The 26,987-nt window shown below is 34.2% G+C and overlaps 1 protein-coding gene across 1 annotated transcript in view; it reads left to right on the plus strand.

Moving 5' to 3' along the window:
• The window catches only part of LOC107665647 (ras/Rap GTPase-activating protein SynGAP-like), a 116,718-nt gene that overhangs the window by 27,123 nt on the left and 62,608 nt on the right, over positions 1-26,987 (plus strand). The window contains exons 2-3 of the mRNA XM_016456614.1: positions 2,058-2,194; positions 10,972-11,077. Coding sequence (XP_016312100.1) covers positions 2,058-2,194; positions 10,972-11,077 — 243 coding nt within the window. The remainder of the gene's footprint in view (positions 1-2,057; positions 2,195-10,971; positions 11,078-26,987) is intronic.

The following is a 26,987-nucleotide window of genomic DNA, read 5'->3' on the forward strand; positions in this document are numbered from 1 at the left end:
TGTTCCTGTGGCTCAGTGGTAGAAGCGCAAAAGGTCGTGGGTTCAATTCCCAGGGAACACACATACTGGTAAAAAATGTATAGCCTGAATGCACTTTAAGTCGCTTTGGATGCTGAAGACATTTTTCCACTAGCTCAAAGAAATGGAAAGCAGAAAAAGAAGACTCCACTTGTCTGTGCATAAATTCTAGCAAACATACGGCTACATAAGTCCAGTGATCTGTTTTGTGAGTGCCTTCCACTGTTGTTCTGGAGTGCTTGGAGGAAATCTGACGAATGTGTGTGTGAGTCTGGACAGAAGCGTCCTGTGCCGGTCCAGCATCCCTCTGATGCCGCCACCATCTGTCAAGGCTGTTTCTGATTGGCTGGAGGTTCAGAGGGTAGGAGCTCATGGAACGAGAGGACACCGGGGCAGAATATCGACTCTGAGCTGTAGTTTCTAGAGCGAAAGAGTGGGAGGCGCGTCCAGTTGTGAGTTGTATAGAAGAACAGGGATGAAGTAAAAAAAGTCAAGCGCCACAGTAATCGCTTTAGTGCTATCACCTTGGCTGACAGGGCCAGAGCCGAACGTGTGACAGCTTTACAGCTCGATTTAAAACCTGATGAAACCACAGTGCCATCAATATCAAAGTCTGCACATGAGTTATACATTTACAGTCTGAGGGAAAAGACTTAGGTACATATTGTGTCTTTTTGGACTGTTGTTGGCTGGTAGTCTATGACAGCCCATAGAACCAGATGGTAAACCAACTGATTTTTACCCTGATATTAATGTTGGCCCACTTACAGTCCTTTTACTGACTGATATTGCATTTAAAAAAGGTAATGGGTTGATATTATGAGCCTTTGTGAAGAGCAATTTTTTTACCGTAGATTTTAATTTTTTTGTAAAGATTGTAATGTTTATTCAGTCAGGATGCATTAAATGAATCAAAAATGTCAGGAAAGATATTTAAATGTTTCTTCTTCAAATACATGCTGTTCTTTTGAACTTTCTGTTTATCAAAGAATCCTGAAAAATATATTTTAAAAATATTTTAAGATAGAAAACAGTTATTTTAAAGTGTAATAATATTTAGCAATATAACAATTTATAGCTTTGCTCACCTAGTGGTTAGAAAATCAGTCCTTAAAACTTCAAAACTTTTTGTGACCTAAAGTCAATCGCCATATTACCTGTCCACCAATTAAAATTTTGATTTTCAAAGTCATCCTACAACTTCTTGTTTTGTTTTTTCATAAATGCTGGTCAAAATATAAAATAGGGCTGCATGACGATTAAAATGATAGTCATGGTTATTTTTGCACAGAAATTAATCTTGATTAATAAACAAGAGAGAGTTAATTTGACCTCATCTAGTTTCCTGATTTATAGTATTTATGATATATTGACACACTTGCTACATTATGAAAATTGGTAAAACTCTATCGAGCAAATGTGAACACAGCAAAATGTTAATTACAATAATTCCAAATTGCATAACTGTTTTCTATTAAAACAACAAAAAATACTTTATTTTATTTTGTTTTATTTATTTATTTATTTATTTTTTGCAGTGCTGAGAGCAGTTGTGAAAAGGTTGCCAGGTTGAGAGAATGAAGTAAAAAACCCAATGCATGAGAGCTAGCTAACTAACTAACTAACTAACTAACCAACAGGCCAATATCAGAAATTGTGATCACGATTAAAGTGCAATTTAAAAATATATTTGAAACTTCAAACCATTTCCCTGTAGTGCATCAATAATTTTTCTGTTATAATGCCAGCCAGGAAGTTATGTTGTTATCATAATGTGGCAAAGTTTTGCTTAATCAATTTAAACTTACATTTATCCATTATGGAAAAGAGTTTTATTCAAAGAGACTTCTGAGGGATAGATTCTTTAAACTTTGGATGAATATTTGGTAACAGCGCCACATACTGGTCAAATGTTGTAAGTTCAGGTTAAATCTGCTTATAGACTTTGAACTAGTTGGAATAAAAGCATAGTTTTGTCTTGTATTTTTATTATTGGCATGCAGTCCCTTACCCGTTCTCCTCTCCTCCTCCTGTCCCAGATGCGAGGTATGCTGCCCCCCCCTCCTTCCGACACCAGCCCTCCTTTGCTGCTGCTCCCTCCTACGAGCAACCCGACTGGAATCCTCGTCTGTGTGTGATCAGTGGAAATCAGCTCTACATGTTGGACCAGGAGGAGGTACTGGTAGCCCAATAACATAGAATCATGCACTTCCTTTCCAATATGTTCCTTTCTACAGTTTGTGTGCTGGGTGCTCATTTTACTGCCAGTTTACACAAGGGAATTTATTTGAGAAATTCCACAGCTCAAAACATATTTTATGTCTCTATATTCTTTGGTTGATTCGCATGTATAGTCTGGGAGTGATATAAGTGTTGCAACTCAAAAGTATCAAGTATTATGTTGGTGTGCATATGAGCATTATTAGCAGTTTGTTAATTAGCTGTAGTCTGATTAGACCGATGGATAATATCAGGTTTGATTTTTTTTCCATTTCAGACTGTTAATTTTTATACTGTACATTATAATGTTTTGATGTCTGATTTCAGCCAAAGCCTGTAAAACTGAGTAGTTTTCTTTTATTTATTTTTTTAATGGCATATTACATTACTGATATCTAGCCTAATATACCTAATATTGAACGACAATTGTTCAATACAGAACAATGGCAACAATATACCTGATTAATAAATAATGAATGAATATATTTTTAGTAATGACAATTATTAATATGTATTATTAAACTGTGTTTTTATATATATATAAACATATACACATAAATAATAAATAATTTATTAAATCAGTTATATATTGTTGTTATAAATATACATAAAACAACACATAGAACAACGGCAACAAACTCCAGTATTACATATTTGAATTTACATAGAAATGAACTATTTTTGTTGTAAAATACCTGATAAATATTATTACTATTATTAGAATGATATTAATCAGTGCATGTGCATTTTTCTAAATGTATTTTAATTGATTTTAAGTAGTTCTGTTTAACTGCAGCTTTTTGTTTCAGGTTGGGCAGTGAACATGAATTACTTTAAAACTTTATCTCTATAGTAGCACATCTTACAGAAGTCAATGAATGAATTAATTAATTTCCCCCCTTATCTTACCAAGGGCACAAAGTGAGCCAGGACTGGTGCTCCCTCAAAAAAAATAGGTTCATGACGGCCCTGAAACCTGATCATATCCTGCTGCCCATATTCGTCCAAAATAATTTAGCATTCTTTGAGTCTAGTCTGACTGTACCTACAGGAAGTCAGCCTGCAGTGCTGTGTTGTTAATGGACACACTGGCTGACCTGTAAAGCAGCTGGTGATGTGGATCAGCAAGACGTTGAGAGGCTCATTAATCAGACGCTCTGTCCTGTCTAATTGCGCCCGTTTTGTTGCATGTTCCGATAAGGCCACACTTTGAATCGATGTGAATCAGTCTTGACGGACTATATGGCTGTCACCTCTCTGATAAATATTCATGGTTGTCACTCATGTGCTGCAGGGGACAGTTGCAGCCCTGTTTGTGTGTGTGAGGGTCTTCATTCAGGTCCTGTAGTGAATGACAAGCGTCTCCTCCGTGCAGACATTTGCACTCTGAGAGTCCGCAGGAGGGACATGCCTTTTCTCTGATTGTTTTCATGACTGAGGCCAGTAAATTCATTCCCAATCAGTTTATGTTACCCTCACTTAACAGAAAAATTTAAGTACCGTAAATTAATAACTGTACCAGTGTATTATATACAAATTGGATGTTTTATGTATTTTTGTATAATTTTTATTTGATTGTAGTATTTAATTTATTGCATTTATCTTTTGATTGAGCTTTTTTATGCTTTCAATTCATATACTTTTGTCATTTGTAGTACTTTATTTAATTTAGTTTTAGTAAATTTAGTTCAAATTTTCATTTAATATTTTTTATGTTTATGTTTTTATGTTGTGTTTCACCTAATATTTACATTTTATTTGATTTCTGTCAGTTAACAAAGATGATTTTTAATTTTGTGTGCTGTATAAAATGTATGGGACTTTCTTTAAAAATAAATATAATAATAATAATAAATAATAATAAAACAATAACAATAAATAATAAAAGTAATATAATAAAATGAATAAATTATATATAATTTTATATTTTAAGTTTTCTTTTTAATTTTAGTTTGTTTTCATAATTTTGATATGTGCTTTTTTATTAGGTTTTTTAAGTGTTTCACCTAATATTTAAAGTTTATCTTATTTCCGATAGCAACAGTCATCCATTTCATTTGATGTATAAATTATAAATTAATAATAATAATATTAATAATAATGAATGTAATATAAAAATAACATATAATGTGTGTGTTTATTAAAAAACATTACCTTTTATAATATTTTACACCCCATCAATGTGCCACCTTTACAAAACAAATTCTGAAAGAAAGTCCTAATTCACGAGAAAAATGTTTTGCCATCATTTATAACCTAACAACCTTTACCTGTATAAAGATATTTTAAATACTTTTTTTTTTTGTCTAATTTACAGCTGATTTGAGTCATCACAGAAAAGTACATACAAAGAGAATCAAATTCAGGTAGATTACAGTAAAATGGGCGAATTAAAAAAATATATAGTGACTTGTTGCTATGTTCTGAAACAGCCTTTAGAGGGAGTGAGAGGGTCAGGAGTGATTTGCTGACACGTCATTTGATGCTAATTGATGTGAGGTGACAGTGGCCCACGTCCGACTTCACACACACATGAATGGTCCTCGTGCGGATCCGTGCCACCGTGACACTGCGTTACGCAAGAAGGCCCAGAGCAAGGTTTCTCTGGCTGTGAGTGGGAGGCAGCCATTCTTGTAGCTGCCCAGGAATCGGGCTGTGGAATCATGTGCTTACCAAATCGCGCTCTGTGGCTGCTCGCATCGCGCTGTTGAAAGATGTCACAGTAAATAAATTAATTAGTATGGACACAGTCAACGAGAGGCTTTGCTCGCAGCTGATGCTGTGACAGAACATGACAAGTCTGCAGATAGAGATGTTAGCATTGTGGGAGTCTGTTTGAAAAGATTATGTAATGGCTTCATGGGATGTGTCACGTGAAAATATGAAAGAGCTCGTGAAATGGTTTCTTTCCTATTTAGAGTGCAACAGTAGTGGCTGTCTACTTTTTCAGTCGCTTTGGTTCCAGAAGTATATTTCTCATTCATTTTTCCCATAAAGTAGTCTCTTGGTGAAAGAGTTATAAGCCATGAACCAAACCAACGAGGAGAATCACAACATTACACACTTTGTACCAAAAAGTATTTGAAAATCAGATAAAGTTACAAGACTGTCTGCTGTTTACTTTTTTTAATGAGAGAAAGAACTACAATCCTATGAAGCATCGCAAATGATATAATCAAATTAAAAACATCGGAGATATGTAAAACTATTGATTTGTTGATTTGAGATGTTGAAACATCTTTAAACAACAACATATTTTAAGCTTATGCAAAAAAAAAAATGCACATTTTATACAAACATCTAAGTAGTAGTTTTAATTCTCTGATTGGTAAAAAAAAAAAAAAATATATATATTTTTAATAGCTTTAATTTTAGGTAACAACAACTATTTTGTTTGCTATGTAAAATGTCTAGGAATTTTTTTTAAAGAATTATTTACTAATTAACTGATTAATTGACTAATAAATAATAATAAATGCAATATTGTAATAAAAGTAAATAAAATTATACATATGTTTTTATATTTTCAGTTTAAATTTTTAGTTCAAGTTTTCATCATTTTGTTATGTGCTTTTTGTCATTTTTATTGTTTTTTTTTTAAGTGTTTCACCTAATAATTATATTTTATGTTTTTATAATATATTTTTATATAAAAAATAAAAATATATTTTGTATTTTTTCACTTTATTTCAATTAACAAAAAATATTTTTAATAAGTTTAGTTTTAATTTTAGTTAACAACAGTCATCCAATTCATTTGCTTTATAATATATAGGACTTAAAAATGATAAATTCATAATAATTAAATAAATTAAAAAGACTTAAAGATGTTGATTATATCAAAACAACATATTTTATGTGTATTGCAAAATATTCACATGTATTCAAACATATAATTAGTAGATTAAATTCTCTGGGGAATTATGGGAAATGTAGTTTTTCATTAGGAATCCTACTGTTAAACAATTATTCAAAAAATAAGGTGAAATAATTGCAAACAATCAGAAGTTCCCTTATAGAGAAAATAAATTGGATTTTTAATGTTTATTGTTTTGAAGTTTATTTTATCAACTTTTAGGAGAGCCCCAGCATATAAATATTAGCCTCAAAGCTACAAAAATGAAAGAAAACGTTAATTGTAACCTCTTGAAGCTGTTGAAGGCACTTACAAAGGTCTTAACATGTCTATTTTGTTATTTCATTTATCACTATTCAAAACAATCTGTAATGACGTCATGTAGTTTGGATTTTTGGACTTTTTCCACACTTTTATGTCATAAAAAGTAAGTAGAGCTGCTGAAACAGGACAGGCTTTGTTAGCAGATCAGACAGTTTTCGCTGCCATTTTGTTGTAGGTGGAGAATTAATTTCCATATATTTGTGGTGAGAAAGCCGTACATCCATCTATCTGTATCGTTCAACTGCCACATTTGACTGTATTTTCTATCCATAATTCAGTGATTGCACAGTAAAAATGTAACAGGAGATAATATATGTCAGGTACGGCGTTGTCAGGATCAGGATATAACCCATAGCTGGTGTCTTCAGTGAAAATCATCCTGTGTCATTTATTACCAGAGCAGCTGGAACCTGACAGTGATGTGATGTTGATAGAAGCAGACAGATCTCATCCTTCTTCTCTTTAGCTCAGCTGTTCTGCTGTACTATCGTGGTGTTCGCAGGGCAGATCCGGGATGGAGCAGGATGCCAGGGGAGTCAGTTGGGGTTCGGGTCGGTCGGGCTGCCGGCAGGGTGCTGTCAGGTTGGGCTGTGATCTATTAGCACACCATTATGACAGAACGGACTGCACACCTGCTGCTCTCCTCCCCGTTTCCTCCATCATCTGCCCCGTCACACAGCTGGGCTGGTTTTGACTGTGCTGGCATATGGCAAACCCCCCTATAGGGCAGCACGGGTACGTTTGCCAAGCCTTAGCCCTGCCCAGAATTATGGGGATACACACAAAGACTGTTCTTGGGATTAAAACAGCTAGACTCTAAATGCTAAATACAGAAGTCCTGAGACAGGTCACAAAGTTTAACTTTTTAAAGGTGAAATTTGTGTCACCAACACATAATCACTGTACGACGCCCCCTATCTGCTATTGGTTAGACTAAGAGATAGTCCCGCCCCAAATGTTTCCTGTTTTGAATACTGTGTACATTTTATAAAGTGCAACAGTCGAGTTCCAGAAGAAAAAATCTATGGAAGTCCATTTTCGCCACGGAATAAAAAAAATAAAAAAGGTACACTCTAAAAAATGCTGGGTTAAATATAACCCAGCGCTGGGTTAAAAAGGGACAAACCCAGCTATTTGGTTGTTTTGACCCAGCAGTTGAGTCAAAACAACCCAACCGCTGGGTCAAAACAACCCAATAGCTGGGTTTTTCCCTTTTTAACCCAGCGCTGGGTTATATTTAACCCAGCATTTTTTAGAGTGTAATTCTAACTAATTCTTACTAAATCTGTGGTAATTCTGAGTTTATGTCTCACAATTCTGACTTTTTTTCTGAGAATAATACAAATATAAAATAGATATAAAAACAATTGAGTCTGAATTGTGAGATAAAAAGGTTTTTTTGTTCTGTGGTGGGAACAAAAAAAAAAAAAAATAAAAAGGTTTTTTTGTTCTGTGGTGGGAACAAAAAAAAACAAAAAAAAAAACAGAATTAAGAAATGTAAACTCAGAATTCAATATGTGAACTGTAAAAATAATAATCCCATTAATTTTGTTCATAAGGATTTTTTTTCTTAAAACATCTTTAAACATCTTAAAAAAAACAAAAACAAAATTCTGAAAGAAACTTACTTAAGACAATATATATATATAGGTGTAGGTGGGGGGAGTGAATGTACAGCGCTCTCTCCCACCTTCAATACCACGACTGAGGTGCCCTTGAGCAAGGCACCGAACCCCCAACTGCTCCCCGGGTGCCGCAGCATAAATGGCTGCCCACTGCTCCGGGTGTGTGTTCACGGTGTGTGTGTGTTCACTGCTGTGTGTGTGCACTTTGGATGGGTAAATGCAGAGCACTAATTCCTAGTATGGGTCACCATACTTGGCCACATGTCACTTCACTCACTTTTATATTTATCTATTGTTTTCATTTTGGTTTTGTCATTTGCAGTGCTTCATGGGATTGTAGTTCTTTCTTTGTCTTGTACCTTTGTCTTTTTACCTGATTTTCAAATTGCTTCAAATAAATGTTTGTAGTGTTGTGACTCTCCACGTAGCTGGTTGGTTTGGTTCATGGTTTATAACTTTTGAACAAAGACTTATTTTTTTTTAGTATCCATATGGTAAAAATGAATGTAAAAAATAGTTCCAGAACTAAGGCGGATGAAAATTGGGGGAACACTTTTGCGCTCTATATCTAGTGACTGCTCGTCTCATAGGCAAAAAATACTGAGGCTCCTCTCCTCTGAGAAGCTGATTGTCGACCCGTAGCGGGTCCATCTCCACCTGGTCTCTGACTCTGTGTTTTTTTCAGTTACTCTTCTGTGATGTGTGCCAGATAACACTGAACCAGGTAATTGCTGCCCAGTCAACACAGTCGCCCAGCTGAACTCATTCTACAGGCAGCCACTCACCTGTGTCCCACAGTTCCAGATGCGTACTGTATGTGGGTCTAATGGGTTCAGTTTCAGATAGCATGATGGCGACAGGCCACATTTTCTGGCTGCCTTAATATGTCCAAGAGTGTATTAGATTATTTGCAGTGAGCAGATATGACCTTACATGCTGTGGCAGTGAATCATGACTTAGAGGAAAGAAAAATCACAAACAAGATATATGTAATATTCTAGACAGCACAGGATGTAAAAAAAATGCCAAATTTAATTTTTATTGAATACAAAAAGTTCTTTCACATCCTGCCAAATGTTCTTCTCCAAGCATAATGCAAATTAAAGGATATAAAAACAAATATAAATGTATGAATGTAGGCTATACTACATTATGCTGTACCAATAGTTTAAAAGTGTTTTATTTATTTATTAATTGATTGGAAAAGTCACATCCCATAACATATAGAGATATTTTCAAATTCAACATAGTTTTTCCATACATATTTCCAGCAACATTTTTATATATTTATAGCTATATTTATATACTTCTTGTGTTTTGTACATTTTACAAAATATTTAAAAAATACAAAAAATTAAAGTGAAAAAAATTATAAATATATGAATAAGTATGTAAATATAACTAAAAATATAAAACAGTAAAGAAAATGTTAAACATTTTAAAATGTAAATGTTAAAATAAAAATGTTACTGTACTCATAAAAATTGTACTTGTGTTATATATGTAATATTTTAATTACATAGCCGATTTAAAGTGATTTAAATTTAATGTCCGATAACAAATATTTTTGCATTCCCTTTCTTGATGCATATGCATGTGACTGCTTTATTCCATTTGTCTATATTTTATTCCTCTTTTGGAAAGTTGTTGAAACACAATAGTGCATTTTGTAATGGATTTGCTGTGCTCTCCAATGTACCCCTAAAGAAGTTTAACCTGCTTTTCTTTACCTCCATGTTCCAAACCTAAAATTGTGTAAAAAAAAAAAAATAAATCCATTATCTGAACTATAATACCTGCATTCGTTTTGTTCTCCTATATGCAATTTTATGAGAAACGTCTTAGACCCAGTGCATACTTTAAAGTGACAGTTAATTTGTGTTAAACATGCTTCTTCTGGTGTCGTGGATATGGTGGCATTTGTCTTTAGCAGACAAATACTCTGATATTAATGTAAGCCTAATCATTTACATTTAGTCAAAAAAACAACTGCCTCACATACTATGCAAACCGACACATTGTTAATGGTGTGCACTGAGTTTATCCTTAAAATATATCGGCATAGATAATTGTTCACATAAAAGGGCATAAACAGCGATCTTGCATGCTTTCTAGTAAGTCATGAAGGATTCATTGGATGTTATGCATTTTTTATGCGCTGATCCTTTCTGTAATTTCATTGCAGTTTGCTGTAGATCTATTTTAAAGACATTGAAAGATAATATTGAGCTTGCTTTTCCATAACAGAAAGCATAACACAGACATCTATAATTGTTAAAACTATAAAGACAAACCACACCAATGCATCTTCAGGCATAGCGCACAATATTGTCTTAATGTCATATTCTAATAAATCTGAAATCTGAATCTGAAAAGCTGAGCTGTGCATAAAACCAGAAAATGCACCCAGGTCATGTGACTTCAGCCAAGTGACAAGGCCACCCCTGAAACATTTTAGCTGCTTCCCATAGGGGCTCAGTGTCTGATCCTCTCTTGCCCCGCTCATTTATCACCCCAGATTGTAGGTAATCGCCTCGTTCACAGCCCTGCTCTCGATATCCTGATCGTATCTCCCTCCAGATAGTGCTGGTGAACACAGGAGAGACACCCACACTGCTAAACAAGCCCTGTGCAATTTGAAGGCAAACCTGCGCTGAGATGTTTTCCTCCATCTGCTTGCTGCACAGAGATGAATGAGCGCTCGCCTGCGTTAAGAAAAAATCCCGTAAGATGCAGCCCCATACCGAGGCTTAAATAAACACATTACACACACAAGTTTGCAATTATTTTCTCCCTTCACCCCAAGCACACACACCATTGCTTTATTATTTCAAGGAGTCTCGTCTCAGCGGGACTTGCAGAGCCCTGCAGCTTGCCATATTGACCCCACGCTCTTTGCACTGACCTTTATCTCTACTCTCCCGCAGGTTCACCCTTTGTTGATACGCGAGCAGCGCTCGGAGACGCACAGGAACAAGCTGCTGCGACGGACGGTCAGTGTGCCTGTGGAGGGGAGGCACCATCCTGAAATGGGTGAGTCACACACGTGCCGTCCTGCTGTTTCTGTGGTATGACTGTGAACCCACTTTTCAGGGTTAATATTATATAAAAATGATCAATGGATTACTTAAGGCAAGACACTCCAGATGAACAGGGTATATATATATATGTGTGTGTGTGTGTGTGTGTGTGTGTGTGTGATTTTTTTTTTGTGCTTTTCATATCACCATAATTTCTCTGTTGATTGATTAGATTAAGAATTGCAAACTTTTTTTGTATTACACATTTTCTGAAAATGTTGTTTAACAGTGGAAATGAGACATTGTCTAATTAAATATTAACTTATTTGCATACGTTTCCAGACCAGAAATCTGAACATTGGATAAAGTTCAAAGTTCAAAATTCAAAGTCAAAGGTTTTTACACAGGGGATTTTGGAAATATCTTTTTATCACTCCATATATCAGACAAGTATGGAAGCTTGTTTCCACCAAGGAATAAATAATAATAATAATAATAATAATAAATTATTTTATTGTGATGTTTTATTTCACAGTTCTGACTTTTTTCTTGTCATTCTGACTTTCTTTCTCACAATTTTGACTTTTTTTCTCAGAATTCTGAGTTTATATGCCAATTTAGACGTTGTTTATCGCAATTCTGAGAATTATAACGTCAACTCAGAATTCTGACTTTCTTTTGTGCAATTCTGACATTTTCATTGAATTCCGAGTTTACATCTTGCAGATCTTTTGTTTTTTGTTTCCGCTACAGAATACTTTTTATCTCACTTTTTATCTTTTTATCTCACAATTCTGACTTTTGTTCTCAATTGCAAGAAAAAATGTCTGAATTGTGAGATGTAAAGAAAAAGTATGAATTGCAAAATGTCACAATTACCATTTTACTTTTTACATTTTTTTATTATTATCATTATTTTTTATCCTGTGGAAGAAAGCAAGCTTCCATAGAAAAAACTCAACAGCCAGAAAAAATAGTAGTCAGTAGTAAAATTATAAAAAAATAGTCGCAAGGCTTTTTGACATTGCCTACTTACAAAAGGTGATGTACATCTAGCCAAAATAAGGCTTATAAAGCAGCTTTATTTTGCTACCTACTGTTTGGGACGTCCTGCTTCCACCCGGTCTGATGTGCTGACATCTCTAAAAATTAAGTGCCTACACTTTGTTACTTTTAAAAGTAAAAGTTCTTTATTGCCACTGATGGATGCATGACGAACCTTTAACATCCATGGAACCTTTTAATTGCACAAAAGGTTCTTCAACGTGGCTAAGTAACTGAGAAAGAACTGTTCACTTATAGGCTCTTTGTAGAACCCAGGTTCTATAGCATCACTGCAAAAAAAAAAAATAATTAAGAAATAAACCTCCTTTTGGAAGCTTTTTTATTAAGAGTGTAGCATGTACTGTATCTGCACCTTGTGAATGTTGAACGAGGTGGCCCTCTGCCGATCATTCCAGACTTCTTCTGCAGTTTCCGTGACAACGATTTGGGATTCACACAGTTTCCGAGAAGCTGCCCACAGCTATATGTTCTGATGAATGTGAGCTATGCTCTGAGCGACACAGGGGCTCTATACCACCATATGCTTTCCAGAATGACAGGCCTTGAGGAAGACAAAATATTGAATGGAATTGATCTCATGAGAATGATGTTAATTAGCTGACAGGGCCTGCTATTTGGGGGGTAATGTTCAGTGAAGTATAGATTCATTCTTCATAGCAGAATGACACGGTGACCTATTTTGAAGTGTCTTTTCCTCAGTGTTCTTCCTGTTTGCACTATTTGTAGACTTTCAGGAAGAGACTACTTAGCTCTGTTCCAAACCCCTCGCTGTCTGATGTCTGAACACTGCAAACGTCATTATTGTAATTAGTGCTGTCATATTATTTTTGTCTAAAGATATCGTCTCGATTACGTATGGTAACCCTCGTTCCCTGAAGGAGGGAACGGAGACGTCACGTCGGATGACCGACGAAATTGGGATCTCGCTTAGAGAGACCAATCTACTTCGAGTGTAAACTAAACGAGCCAATGCACATTGGCATGCGTCCCTCCTTCAGGGAACGCGGGTTACCATACGTAACCGAGACGTTCCCTTTCAGTTGGTCGCTCTCGACGTCACGTCGGATGACCGACGAAATTGGGATCCTACCAAAAGGCCACAGCTACTGCCCCTTCCAGTGTCCTGTGGAAGCCACCTGCGCATGCAATAATCGCATGCCAATGTGTGTAAAAATTGGCTCGTTTAGTTTACACTCGAAGTAGATTGTCTCTCTAAGCGAGATCCCAATTTCGTCGGTTATCCGACGTGACGTCGAGAGTGACCGACTGAAAGGGAACTAAAAACCCTTAAAACAAGATTAAAACAATTTTTTTTTACAAAATTTTACACATTTTAGTGAGCCAATCGGGCAAAAAAAGGTCAACTTAATTAATGTACACTACAAGTCAAAAGTTTTATAATAATTTACAATTTAAAATAACTGTTTAGAATTATTTCTGAAGGATCATGTGACTCTGAATTTCAGCTTTGCCATCAATGGCAGCAATTTTATTCCTTAACAATTTTATTTATTCCTTAAAAATGAAAAATAATTGTTAAAATACATTTTAACATAATTGTAGTAATATTTCATACTATTAAGTTTTTTTTTAACTTTATTTTTCATCAAATAAATACAGCCTTGGTCAGCATGGAAAACTTATTTTAAAAATTAAAAAAAATGCAATTATTTCAAACATTTGCTGTGTATATTTTCTTGTGTTTTTTCATATTCATAATGATTTTTTAAATATATTTTCTTAACAAGCCTTAAGTATAATTATCTGGTCTCAAGGATGATTTGGTTTATATTTACTTAAAAAAACAGATTAAGATTTTTTTTGTAGTGCAACATAAGTTAGATAATGACATGAGAATCTAATAAGGTCTTGGATCTAATAAAATACATAGCATATACAAACAGTAAGATAGTCAAGTTCCTGTAATATTATACATAAAATAGTATCATAAATATTTTTTTTTTATTTAAACTATTTTATTTAGATTTCTGATTATTTAAATTTACATTTACCCTGACTCTATACCATTTTGCCCTAAAATGCTATCTAATGCACTAGGTTAAGGAAAAGATCTCTAATTTTAGACCAGATCTGTTTGTTTGCTCTCCAGGATGATTTGGTTTATATTTACTTAAAAAAACAGATTAAGACTTTTTTTCGTAGTGCAACAGAAGTTAGATAATGACATGAGAATCTAATAAGGTCTTGGATCTAATAAAATACATAGCATATACAAACAGTAAGATAGTCAAGTTCCTGTAATATTATACATAAAATAGTATCATAAATATTTTTTTTTTATTTAAACTATTTTATTTAGATTTCTGATTATTTAAATTTACATTTACCCTGACTCTATACCATTTTGCCCTAAAATGCTATCTAATGCACTAGGTTAAGGAAAAGATCTCTAATTTTAGACCAGATCTGTTTGTTTGCTCTCCAGAGAGTTAAACTTTATAACTGTGATTTACTAAAACAGTGTTTGTATTTGATGCTCTGCTGCCTAATACACCTCATATAATAGATACTGGTATCAGGTTTTTTATTTTTTTGGATAAAGGTGAAGTGTGTTACTCTCAACCCTAGTGGCACAAAACAAAATTGCATGTAAAATTTCCCTTAAAACCCTACCCCCATTCACACTATTAGTTGAGCCAGAAGTTGACATATCAAAACACCCAAACAAACAGAGCAAAGTTTTAAAACCACCACAGAGAAAAGTCATCTAACTCATGGTTTACATATAATCTGCACATTAAAGTGATATACTAAGTGTTTTAACAACAAAAATTAACACAAGAATAATTTGGCTTTAAGCAACTCATACGGTCAGAAGCTATTAGCTAAGATGCCCTCAAACAAATGAATTGAACGAAAATTCAGAAAGCGTCAGTCCGTGTGGTTGGAGTTATATGTTTGAAATTAGCTCATGCTCACTGATGCAGTCTATTTGTTGTTGTTGTTTTTTTGTGTTGCCTTGGGCGTCAGAATTAATTGAAGACTAAGTAATAAACAAGAACTTAAAGCTTTGGTTTAATTTTGGTTGGTAATTGCAATTTGCGTTTGTAAGCAAATCACCACTGCAGTAGTGGTTCTTTGTGTGGCGAAATCCTAGAAGGTTTGTTCAAATCCAGGGTATAAAATCACCTTCAAAGAGCTGTTTATTAGGAATAGTTCACCCAAAGATATAAATATGATGAAAATGTATTCACTCTCATGCCATTCAAGATGTAGATTAGATTTTTTCTTCATCAGAACAGATTTTTGGTCCTCTGCAGTGAATGGGTGCCGTCAGAATGAGAGTCCAAACAGCTGATAAAAACATCACAATAATCCACAAGTAATCCACTTGTTTCCACTCCAGTCCATTAATTAATGTTTTGTGAAGCGAAAAGCTTTGTTTGTAATATACAAATCAAATTTTTTTAAGTGTTACTACTGGTTAAAATATGAGTCCTCTATTATATCACTTCTGCCAGTGAAAAAGTCGTCTCGTCTGAATCAGGAGAGAAATATGCACAGATCAAGCATCGTTACAAGTGTAAACGGTCCAAAATGGTTCTAAATAAATATTTCTGTGGATTTTGATGGGAAAGGACAACAGAGGATGGACTTTTTCCACTGGAGGAAGTGTTTTTATGAATTATGGATTGCAATTTTGGCCAGAAGTGATGGTTTAAAGTAAAAATGCCTTAATGATGGATTTGCTTATACAAATACACAGGTTTTCACCTGATGTTAATCGATGGACTGGAGTGGTGTGGATTACTTGTGGATTATTGTGATGTTTTTATCAGCTGTTTGGACTCTCATTCTGACGGCACCCATTCACTGCAGAGGATCCATTGGTGAGCAAGTGGTATAATGCTAAATTTCTCCAACTCAGGGTGAGATGTCAAAATAGACACTGCACCAGGTTATTCAGAATGCCATTGGTTCTTGCAAATAAACACTTTAATTATGATCTGTTCGTCACACAAATCTACCATATGACTTCATAAGACTTTTATGGACTACTTGTGTGGTGCTTTTACTGTATTTTCTTTGGTGGTCTAAGTCCCCATTCACTTTAATTGTGTTGTAAAAGCAGCTTGGACATATCGAAGGTCTTTTTTCAACAGCCAAGAAGAAAATAATACAGCTTTGGAACCACTTGAGGATGAGTAAATGATGACAAAATGTTCATTTTCAGCCTTAAATAAATAATACTGTTAATAGTAATAGTTAAATTAAATTTCATTGCACATACTGTTAGAAATTACATCTGGACAAAGACCCAACTTGACAATACCCGGCACTGGCTATTATTATGAATATAGTTCCAGGCTAAATGAATTACTGTGATGTGGCAAGATATATAGTCACATGAGAAAATGAGTCACATTAATGAATAAAATTCCCTTTATTTGGGATGGCAGAGCATATTGCTCTGAGCTAACTAACAGCATGTGACTGGGCAAAGATTTTGAAACGAGGCATTAGTGGATTATGCAGATGTCTTCATCAGCATTCACTAAAGGAATATGCTTTTAAAGGAATAGTTACCAACAAATGACAGTTGTGTTATTATTTGCTCATCCTCTTGTTGTTTCATGAACCTGAACATGCTGTAATTTTGAAGAATCTACACAGATGTTTTTCTGTACAACAATGTTGAATACAGCTATCAAGCTCTGAAAGGACAAAAAATACCTGACAATTAGTCCATACAGTTCATACACTATGTTGAGAATCTTATGAAAATCATATGATAGCTTAAAGACTGAAATATTTAAGTTTAGTATGTTCTACTCCACTAAAGCCTTAAAGGAGACATATTATGCCCCTTTTTACAATATGTAATATAAGTCTCTGGTGTACCCAGAATGTGTCTGTGAAGTTTCAGCTCAAAATACTCCACAGATCATTTATTATATCATTTTGAAAATGCCTATTTTGAGTGGAAGCAGAAACACGCTGTTTTTCGGGCCTGTCTCTTTAAATGCAAATGAGCTGCTGCTCCCCGCCCCCTTTTCCAGAATAGAGCTGCACCATTACAGCTCGTACCTGCTAAAAATATCTGTTATGGTTCTGATTGTCATGTTTATCGTGCTGAAATCATGCGGTTTAAACCATATTAGTTTAAACTTCTGATATACGGTTTTCTGAGTGCACACAGCCGAAGCTCACGGACAGAAAGCGGCTGTCACAGCATGTGAGTACTAAACTAAGTTCTCATTCACACACAAGTTTACGTTAAAAACACACATGAGTTATGTCGGTTATGTCTGTGAAGGTAAACAGCTGGGAAATAAATCACATGTTTATTTTAGTCTCGTCTGTGCCGACAAAGGCAGAACAGTTAGTATGTTTTGCTCAAACGTTCGCCATGGCATTAGAACTAATACACCGTTGTCGCTTGCGAAAACACAATGACGGCGCCGTGGGTGGAAACTTACAGATTAAGGGGCGGTAATATTATAATGAGATCCCTTTGCCTCGTCATTAGGGGAGTGAAATCAGACACGCTCGTTTTTTCAGACGCTTGCAGAAAAATGCTTCCCAAAACAAAGTTACTGGGTTAATCTTTTTCACGTTTCCTTGATTGGTAGATGCACCAGGAACCTGATTATAGCACTTAAAACCTGGAAAAGGCAGATTTTCATGATATGTCACCTTTAAATAAAATTGAATCCATGAAGAAAAGTCAGATTTTCATGATATGTCACCTTTAAAATTTAATGGGATTGCATTCAGATAAAAACAAAATGCTCAATGCATTTTTATGTTAACAGCAAGTTTGATGTCATTGACATAACTAAGTATAATGTGCCAGTTCATACACTACAGTTCAAAAGTTTTGGGTCAGCCAGATTTTTTTTTAAAGAAATTAATACTTTTATTTAGCAAGGATGCCATAACTAAGTATAATGTGCCAGTTCATACACTACAGTTCAAAAGTTTTGGGTCAGCCAGATTTTTTTTTAAAGAAATGAATACTTTTATTTAGCAAGGATGCATTAAATTCATTAAAAGTGACCATTTATAATGTTACTAAATATTTCAAATAAATGCTGTTGTTATGAACTTTCTATTCAAGGAATCCTGTAAAAGTGACAATTTATAATGTTACTAAATATTTCAAATAAATGCTGTTGTTATGAACTTTCTATTCAAGGAATCCTGAAAAAATAAATGTTTCCACAAAAATATTAATCAGCATAACTGATTCAACACTGATAATAAAACAATGTTTTATTAGATGTTTTATTTCATTAGCATATCAGAATGATTTCTGAAGGATCATGTGACACTATAGACTATGTAATTTTGATCAAATAAATGCAGCCTTGGTGAGCACAAGAAACTTATTAGAGACTTATAACACAATAAATCTTATTGACCAAAAACTATGAATTGTAATAAGTGTATATATATATATATATATATGTATATATTTATAATTATATATATATTTTTTAACTATTCCTTTAATTAAATGGCATTTTTGGCATTTTTATTTTTCGAATCAGATTGCCCCCTGAGCTCACAGCCATAATCTTACTGCTGATGTGAGTTTAATGCACTCAGAGTTCTGGATTTAGTTAAAAAGCAGTGCTACATAGTACAATATCTGGTCAGAAACTTCTGCGCTTACATTTTTTAAGATGCATCCGCTGATTGGCTTTCTGTCTCTCTTCCTGTTTCTAGCGAGACTTCATTTCATTTTCCAATATTTCATTTAATGGAAACGTTTCTTTGTACCTGCAGGATGCCAAAGGCGAGACTACACTTTAGTCAGACCTGTTCTCTTTTGTTCACCCTTTCTTCCACTGTTCCTCACACACATGTAACAATATGAATTATTGATTCAGAACATGGGCAGCTTTTCCTCTGATGGAATGAACATCATGCTGTGTCTTCGCAATGCCATGAGGAATTTCTGTGCGGTCGTTGGGTTGAAATGCTTAATAAATGCTGTGCTCGCCCATATCCCCTGTGGCAGAGGGTCCACCTCCTCATGTGCCTTCATGTCATGACGGAATGATTGTATTTATGAGATGAGCACACATGAACGCCACCACAATGTCGTGTGGGGGGTTTTTTGTAAGCTTTGACTCTGCTGGGAGAGTCATGGTGGAAGCAAATTGGTACGGATATGTTTGAATAGTTTGTGTGGACTTTCTGTACAGTTGATGAAGAATACTAATTATTTATCTAATTTATTAGCTGACAGGTTTGTGTGACCAAACTACATTTCCCATCATTCTCTGTGACATGAGTAGTGCTGGATAAAGTTCAGATCACCTAATGAAATATTACTTTAATAAGAGCTTATTTTCGAATCCTACTTGAGTAAAAGTACAAAAGTACTCACTGTTGAATATTCTTGAGTATTAAAAAGTAAAAATACTGAATTATTAAGACTATAGTTTGCCTCAAAAAGATATTTTCAAATATATTTGTAAAAATATTTCAACATATACAAAAATGACAAAAAATAGAGTGCTAAAATTAAAATATTTGCATAAATATTTAAATAATTAAATATTTACATAAATATACTTTAATGTAATTAATTTTACTTAATTTTATTTTTGGTTTTCAATTTAAGCAGATTTATTTTATCCAAAATATATTTAAAAAAAATAATTTTACATTTACCCATAATGTATTTCATATTTAAAATATGTAATGTATGTACACATAATGTATTTTCATATTGAAAGTTTTAGTAATTTTGTCATTTTTAGTAGTTTTTTATTCATTTTTATTTCAGTTTTAGTTATTTTAGTACATCAAGTTTAACTAAATGAAAATGAGAAATGTTGAAGTAAAATAATTTAGTTTTTTATACATTTGTTTTAATGTTAGTTAACGTTTATTGTATTTCAACTAACGAAAATGTATTTTTATACGGTTTTAATTTTAATTTACCTATAATAATCCTGCTTTAAAGTGCATTTTGGAATATATTTTGACATTTCATTTAAATATATTTTCTGGGGCATTTTGATTTGCTTCATCATCCTGCTAAAATTTCAGGGTCAAAACAACCACTAACTGTGATTATACACACACTCTTCGAGAGACAATCATTATATTTTAAAGAGGTTTATTTTGCTTTGTGACAGTATGAAGGAAAATTTTATAGCTTGCCTCTTCAGAAACTTCTGTCAGCCTGTTGCTTTGACAGTGGGCTGAACATACACACAATTGGTAAACTGTAATCCCACACGGCTAGCGTTCTCACCTACCAACGTCTGCCTTCAGCAAATCAGTTCAGGCAAACTTCTCAAAGCAACATTAATATTCATGAGCCAAGCTGCATCTGGCACAGCCGCAGACAGAAAGTAAACTTCCTGAGGAGAGAATATGTGAACAACAGAAGAGAATGAAAGTCGTTTTTGACACACACACACACACACACACACACACACACAAAGAAATGTGTTTTTATATTCGCAGTTGCACCAGTGTTTCAGGCTGAAATATTAAACTTTATGAGAAAAATTAGTGACTGAGATTTTTACTACTGACACTGATTGGTGTATTTTTTCATTCAGTGTTATTAATGTTTTCACTTTGATTTAACAAGGAATGGCGTATTTTTCAGTAATGTACTGTAGTTGAGTCAAAAGTAAAAGTAAAAGATGAAAGTACTCTGATAAAATACAGATACATGTATTTTAGTACAGTAACAGAGTAAAAATACATAATTACTGTCTACCATAGATAATGGATCAAGTACACACCTGATGCATTTTTTAGATAGACAGATGTTTGAAATGAGTTGCAGATAGATAGATGGATGGATTAATGGAAGGACGAATGGAAGGACAGACAGACAGACAGACGGACGGACAAATAGGTAGATAGATATAGTTTGTTTTATGTTTAGTTTATATACTTCATCATATTTACTAAATTAACTTGTGCGATTTAATTTCCCAGAATGCGTTATCTGTGTTGAATTTCTTTGAATTCCAATTCCAATGGGACTTCCTGTAGAATGTGGCCAATTGAAATTCAAGCTTATGAATTAAAAGGCAGTCAATTCTTCAATTCTTGCACACACACACACACACACACACACATACAGTATACTGTATATATATATATAATTTTATTTTTTTTACTAAGATAATGAGCGGCTGGCTCTGCGTCTCAGGATTTAACGCCTCTGTGCACAGCCCGACCTTCAGTTCTCTGCCACAGAGAGGACACCACGCTCCCTTTCTGTTTGCATGCTCCCGCTTGGACATTTCAGACCTTTGAATTGTTTTTTTTTTTTTGTAAATAGAAACCTTTTCGTGTCTCTGGCTCTTCTTCCAGACACATCTTCTACTGTAAACTGTGAGTCAACTTTTGAATGATTACAGATGCACCATATATTGATTATAAAACTGACATCTGCGGCTCCCCCAAAGGCAGAGGTCACACGAGGCCACGCAATTCATTTTCAGTGTTGTTGTTTTGCGGTTCTGCTCCAGTGCTATTGCCTCATATGTTCTGTCATATGAAATATGCAACAGGCATACTATGGTGCCAGAGTGTCCAGAGGCCAATGCACTGGTATCTAGAGATCTACCACAAAAATAATAACACTGACTGGTATTGATTTACATGAATGATCACACTGATTTTGTGGCACAGGACGCTGTTGATGCATTGTAAGATTATGAAAAAGTGATCACACACAGATGCATCATGCATCATCCTTTAGACTTTGAATGCATCTTCAAAAAAAAAAAAAAAATGTATATTTGATAATCAAGTTGCACATTCAAGTCTAAATTTGTTTGCTAAATTTGTGATGTGATACTGTATATAAGAAATCCACAATGAATGTGTTTGTTGTCTGATGCTGTAATTTTCGAGGATGTGCTGGTCTCTTAGATTCACTATTTGGCATGAGCAAGAAGTGCTGAATCGTCTTGATAACTTATCTGATGGCTCATATTGGCTGCGGCTGTAGGTTTGATGTTTTATGACCTTCATACTGAGGAATGAAGTTCTTCAAGTGGTCTGTTTTATTTGATAGTTGCCAGTGTTCAATTAAAGGTTGTTATGCTAAAAGAGCTTAAGGGCAGCTCTTAAAATAACCACTCACTGCTCTGTGAAGTCTTGATGTCATCACTTTTTTGATGCAGCGAGGTGATTTTAACATTAGCTTGCAAAATTTGCAACCACGATTGTTTTTTCTTTTATTTCTTTATTCCTTCTAAATATTTCTTACAAATCTCACATTTCTTATACACCAAACAAGTGTTAAAAAGCTCTAAAAAAAAGCATGCTATCAGACTGTTGCAGTATACAGAAAGGAAATATGGAATACTGTTAAAACCATATAGTTAACTAGAACCAAAGCTAAAACGTTGTTACATGAAGTAAAATAAACATTAACTAAAGTAAAAATCTATAAAATCTATAAAAACGTATTTCAGCTATAGTTAAGGCAACATTTCCCATTTTCAGTTTAACTGAAATAACTAAAACTAAAACTTAAAAATAATAATAATAATAATAATAAAAAAACTACATATAAATATTTTTAAAAATTAATAAAAATGATTAAAAGTACAATTATGGAATACCTATGGAAGCCAGTTTCCACCACGGAATAAAAAAAAACAAAACATAATTATGACTTTTTACCTTATAATTATGACACTTTTCGAGCAATTCTGAGTTTACATCTCACAATTCTGGCTTTTCCCCCCATAATTATGAGATATAAACAGAATTTGAAAAAAGGTCAGAATTGTGAGATAAACAGTATTGCAGACTACTTACATAAAATTAGTTTTATACTAAAACTGTAGTCTTTATTGTGATGTGCAAAACATAATGCAATGCAATACAATGATGACTGAGAGATGGACAAATAAATATTGGTCAAAAGCCTCATATTTGAAGCTCACATTTGAATGTGATTTTTCAAAATAATTTTTCTTAAATAGTTTTTCTAAATAATTATGTATGAATCATCAAATAACGTTAAGCTGCTTCAGATCAGTAAATGTTCATTTCGATTTTTTGTTATATTACTAATAATATAATCTTACATTTACGTAAAAATGAGTAAGGATTTCACAGTAAAAAGACTTGTAGCAAAACCTGAATATTATACAGTTGTCTTTATATAATTATAATAAATTAATATCATTTAATTTTTGTTTTATTAATGAATAATTTCTCAAAATTAAATGTAATTTTGAAAAGCCTTAGTGTATTTACATGATCGACTGCAACAGCACACATGACAAACCTTTTCAATCAGTCATAATCAGGCATTACAAACCCCTTTGGCATCCAAAAGGAATCATGTGCAATTTCCCATCACCAAAAATTACATACTTTGGTCTTGAGTCCTGCACAATACCAGTTTATGGTGACAGGACACTTGTATGTGCCAAAGGGGTCTGTGTTGGTTTTGTTTAGTACTATGTCCCAGTACTTTAATATTCTCGCTACAAACTCAAAATGATGCACTGTCCCATTACAAAAAAAGTACATACTTTACTTTTAGTGCAGAGCATAAGTAGGCGAATTGGGCCGCAGCCTGCAGTCTCTCCAGCTGCGTTCCTCCATCATGGAGACTAGAGACATTACTGCTCTAAATGATGATGTGCTCGCAGCACTGCGGCCCTGCTGGTGCAGATCCTTTGTGAGAGGGTGGGGAATGAAGGGTACAGCTTGCCGCTTATATCTCCTTTCTTCAGAATCACTGTGCAAAAGGCTGCACGAGAATCGCTCTCACACTCGATGACTGCGGGTGTCGAGTGACATGCCAAACAGATTAATGCGTGTGACAGTAATTGTGCCTGTGCATGTGTGTATTTAAGCGACAAGGTTGCAGTTTTGCATCAGTTGCATGTGTTTGTGTGTGATCATGAAGTGTGCTAGTGGAAGGCAACTGCTAGATAATGTTCCCGAACGTGCATGCGTGCATTTGTGTGTTTACACGTGCATATGCATGGCACTGCCAGTTTACACAACAGTCTTGGCGCAGGGCCTAGCCAGGTGGCACTGTGCACGCTTCAAGTGCGTCCTCATTTCAGCATCATTCCTCTTGCTCTTGGTCTGTTTATCCTGCCTTATCTCACCTGTCATATAAAACCTGCTTCCTGCCTGTCACCTTTATTCCTAAATGTCAACATGAAATCAAAGTTCAGCCTGCTTACTTTCATGAAAGTATTATTTATTGACCAATACTGGAGATTATTTTTTCACATAACAATATGATATTAGATATTTAATTGTGCATGCTCATTTGACCTATTTTGCCATCATCTAATGCTCTCTTAAATTTAGTCTTTAAAAACACTAATAATTAAATAACACTGATAATTATAATCTTCAGCGAATCTCAAAATACATATTCATTTTTCATACTGTACGTTATAATGTTGTGAAGCCTAAATTCCTAGATTTTTATTTAAAGGAGAAACACTGACAGAAATAATTACAAATATTGTAATGATACTGTACAAGACAATGTCTATAGACAAAAAAAAAAAAAAACTAGAAAAAAATTAAAGGTATAGTACAGAGAGAAATGCATGAGGGGCCTGATGAGCAAGTATATAACAATATTACAAAAAAAAAAAAATTTGAGTTTTCAGTGTTTTATATTTAACTTTAGACTAAGTTACTGTTTTTGCAAGTTATGAATCATTGGATCATTCATTCGTCGAATTCGAATTTAAAAAAACTGAATCATTCAGGAACAAGTAACTGTCTTTGTTAGTGCTTCTTTAAACCATTAACTCATCTGATTCATTCAATAACAGAGATTAATTGAGGAACATTTATTTATGAGTGATTCATTAAATCATTTGATTTGTTCAAAAACACAAATTAATTCACGAACATTCATTTATGAGTGATTCATTAAATCATTCACTCATCTGATTCATTCGAAAACACTGATTTATTCAGGACCAAAACAAATAACTGTCTTGTGAGTGAGTCATTAAATCATTCACTCATCTAATTTATAAAAAAAAATGGATTCACTGCGGAATATTAATTTATGAATTATTTATTAAATCATCCACTTAACAGATTAATTGAGGAATATTAATTTATGAGTGATTCATTAAATCATTTGCTGATCTGATTTGTTCAAAAGCGCTATTTTATTTAGGAACAAAGCATGTAACTGTTTTTATGAGCAATTTATTTTATCATTCACACATCTGATTCATGATTCATAATGCCACTACTATGTGTGTGGCTCTGGTATGCGCAATGATTAATTTTTACTTTGTTTGGAATTATTTAAAAGCAATAATATTGCTTAAATATCTGGCTATTGGCATAACTGAAATTCATGCTGGGCTAAAGTGGACTTTTCAGAGGTATGGATGAGTTCCTCTCTGTTTAATATACCTGTCACTTGCAGGTGCCTCAAATCGGTTGTCGATTGTCAAGTAGTTAGATTCTAGCAGCCATTGTAATGCCTGTCATCATCTTCATTATCATTGCATCTGTCTTGAACTGATTTCAAATGACGGTCACAGTCGCAGGCATAAAAACCTCAAAGAAATGTGTGCAAATGTCAGGAGTAATAATGTCCTCTCCGTGTGGCTTAGCAAAGGTCAAGATCTGGTCTCTCTTTGGCCAAACATCCTCGCAGGAATTCATTGTGGTCATGCAAGCATCCGATTCCTTCTCCCACAAAAAAAGTGGCCTTTGAGAGGTGTTTAGTTGAGAGGTGCTTGTCCCTTTGGCATTTTGCAGAGCTTGTTTGCTAGGATTCAAAACAAGTAGCAAATGCAGTCATGTCAGATTAGCCAGGGGGAAAAAAAGGCTTGTTACATAATCCAGCAATGCACCTTTTCACAGAGAAAGAGATTACATTAGTGTTGCAGCCATGACAGGGTAGAGGAAGAAAGAACACATAATGTTTGATGTATGAATGTAGTCTCCATATGAACAGTGTGTGTGGGCTCTGGGTTTCTACATCAGCTTTCACAGTTGAAGGAGCCGTTGATGCTAACAAACGTGAGCAGCAGTTACTGTGTGTGCATATTAAAGAAATCGAAGATCTTTTTTAATATCTTAATTGCTTCTCTTACGTCTGTAGCTTTTCGATTTTGTCTCCTGAGAAAAAGACCTTATAATCTCACCTGTGTCTCCAGCTATGTTCAGATTTGCCAGTGGACAGCAAGGCAGCTCAAAAACCTAGTGAGTAAATAGTCCTTTTTAATAGGTAATTTCTCTTGCTTTGTAGTCTTGGATGGATGGATTTTTTTTTTGCTTGCTGCAATGCATTATGGGATTGTGTTTTCCTTGAATGATACTGTAAATCAGGGATTCTTAAATCTTTTTGTCTGGTCTTGTTTTGTCTTGTATTTATTTGAAGTGCACTTCCATTCAATAGTCTCTTCTGCTCACCAAGGCTGCATTTATTTCATCAAAAATATAATGAAAACTGTAATATTGTGAAATAGTATTGCAATTTAACAGAACTGCTTTCTGTTTGAATATATTTTTAAAATATAATTCAAGTGATGCAAAGCTGAATCCTTGTCATGATCATATGATCCTTCAGAAATAATTCTAATATGATGATTTGGTGCTCAAGAAACATTTCCTTATTAACATTATTGTTATTATCAATGTCGAAAACAGTTGTGCTGCTTTTTATCAATATATTTGTCAATAATATATTCATTTATTTAAATTTTACATTTTTATGATTAAATTCATGATTGTATTTCTCCAAATTAATTTTAGGAGCAACATCCAAGACAAAATTCATACTTAAAGGTGACATATCATGAAAATTGGACTTTTCCAGGTTTTAAGTGCTATAATCAGGTCCACGGTGCATCTACCAACCAAGGAAACGTGAAAAAGATTAA

This window comes from Sinocyclocheilus anshuiensis, unplaced genomic scaffold, assembly GCF_001515605.1.
Source record: "Sinocyclocheilus anshuiensis isolate Anshui unplaced genomic scaffold, SAMN03320099.WGS_v1.1 scaffold980, whole genome shotgun sequence".
Lineage (NCBI taxonomy): Eukaryota > Metazoa > Chordata > Actinopteri > Cypriniformes > Cyprinidae > Sinocyclocheilus > Sinocyclocheilus anshuiensis.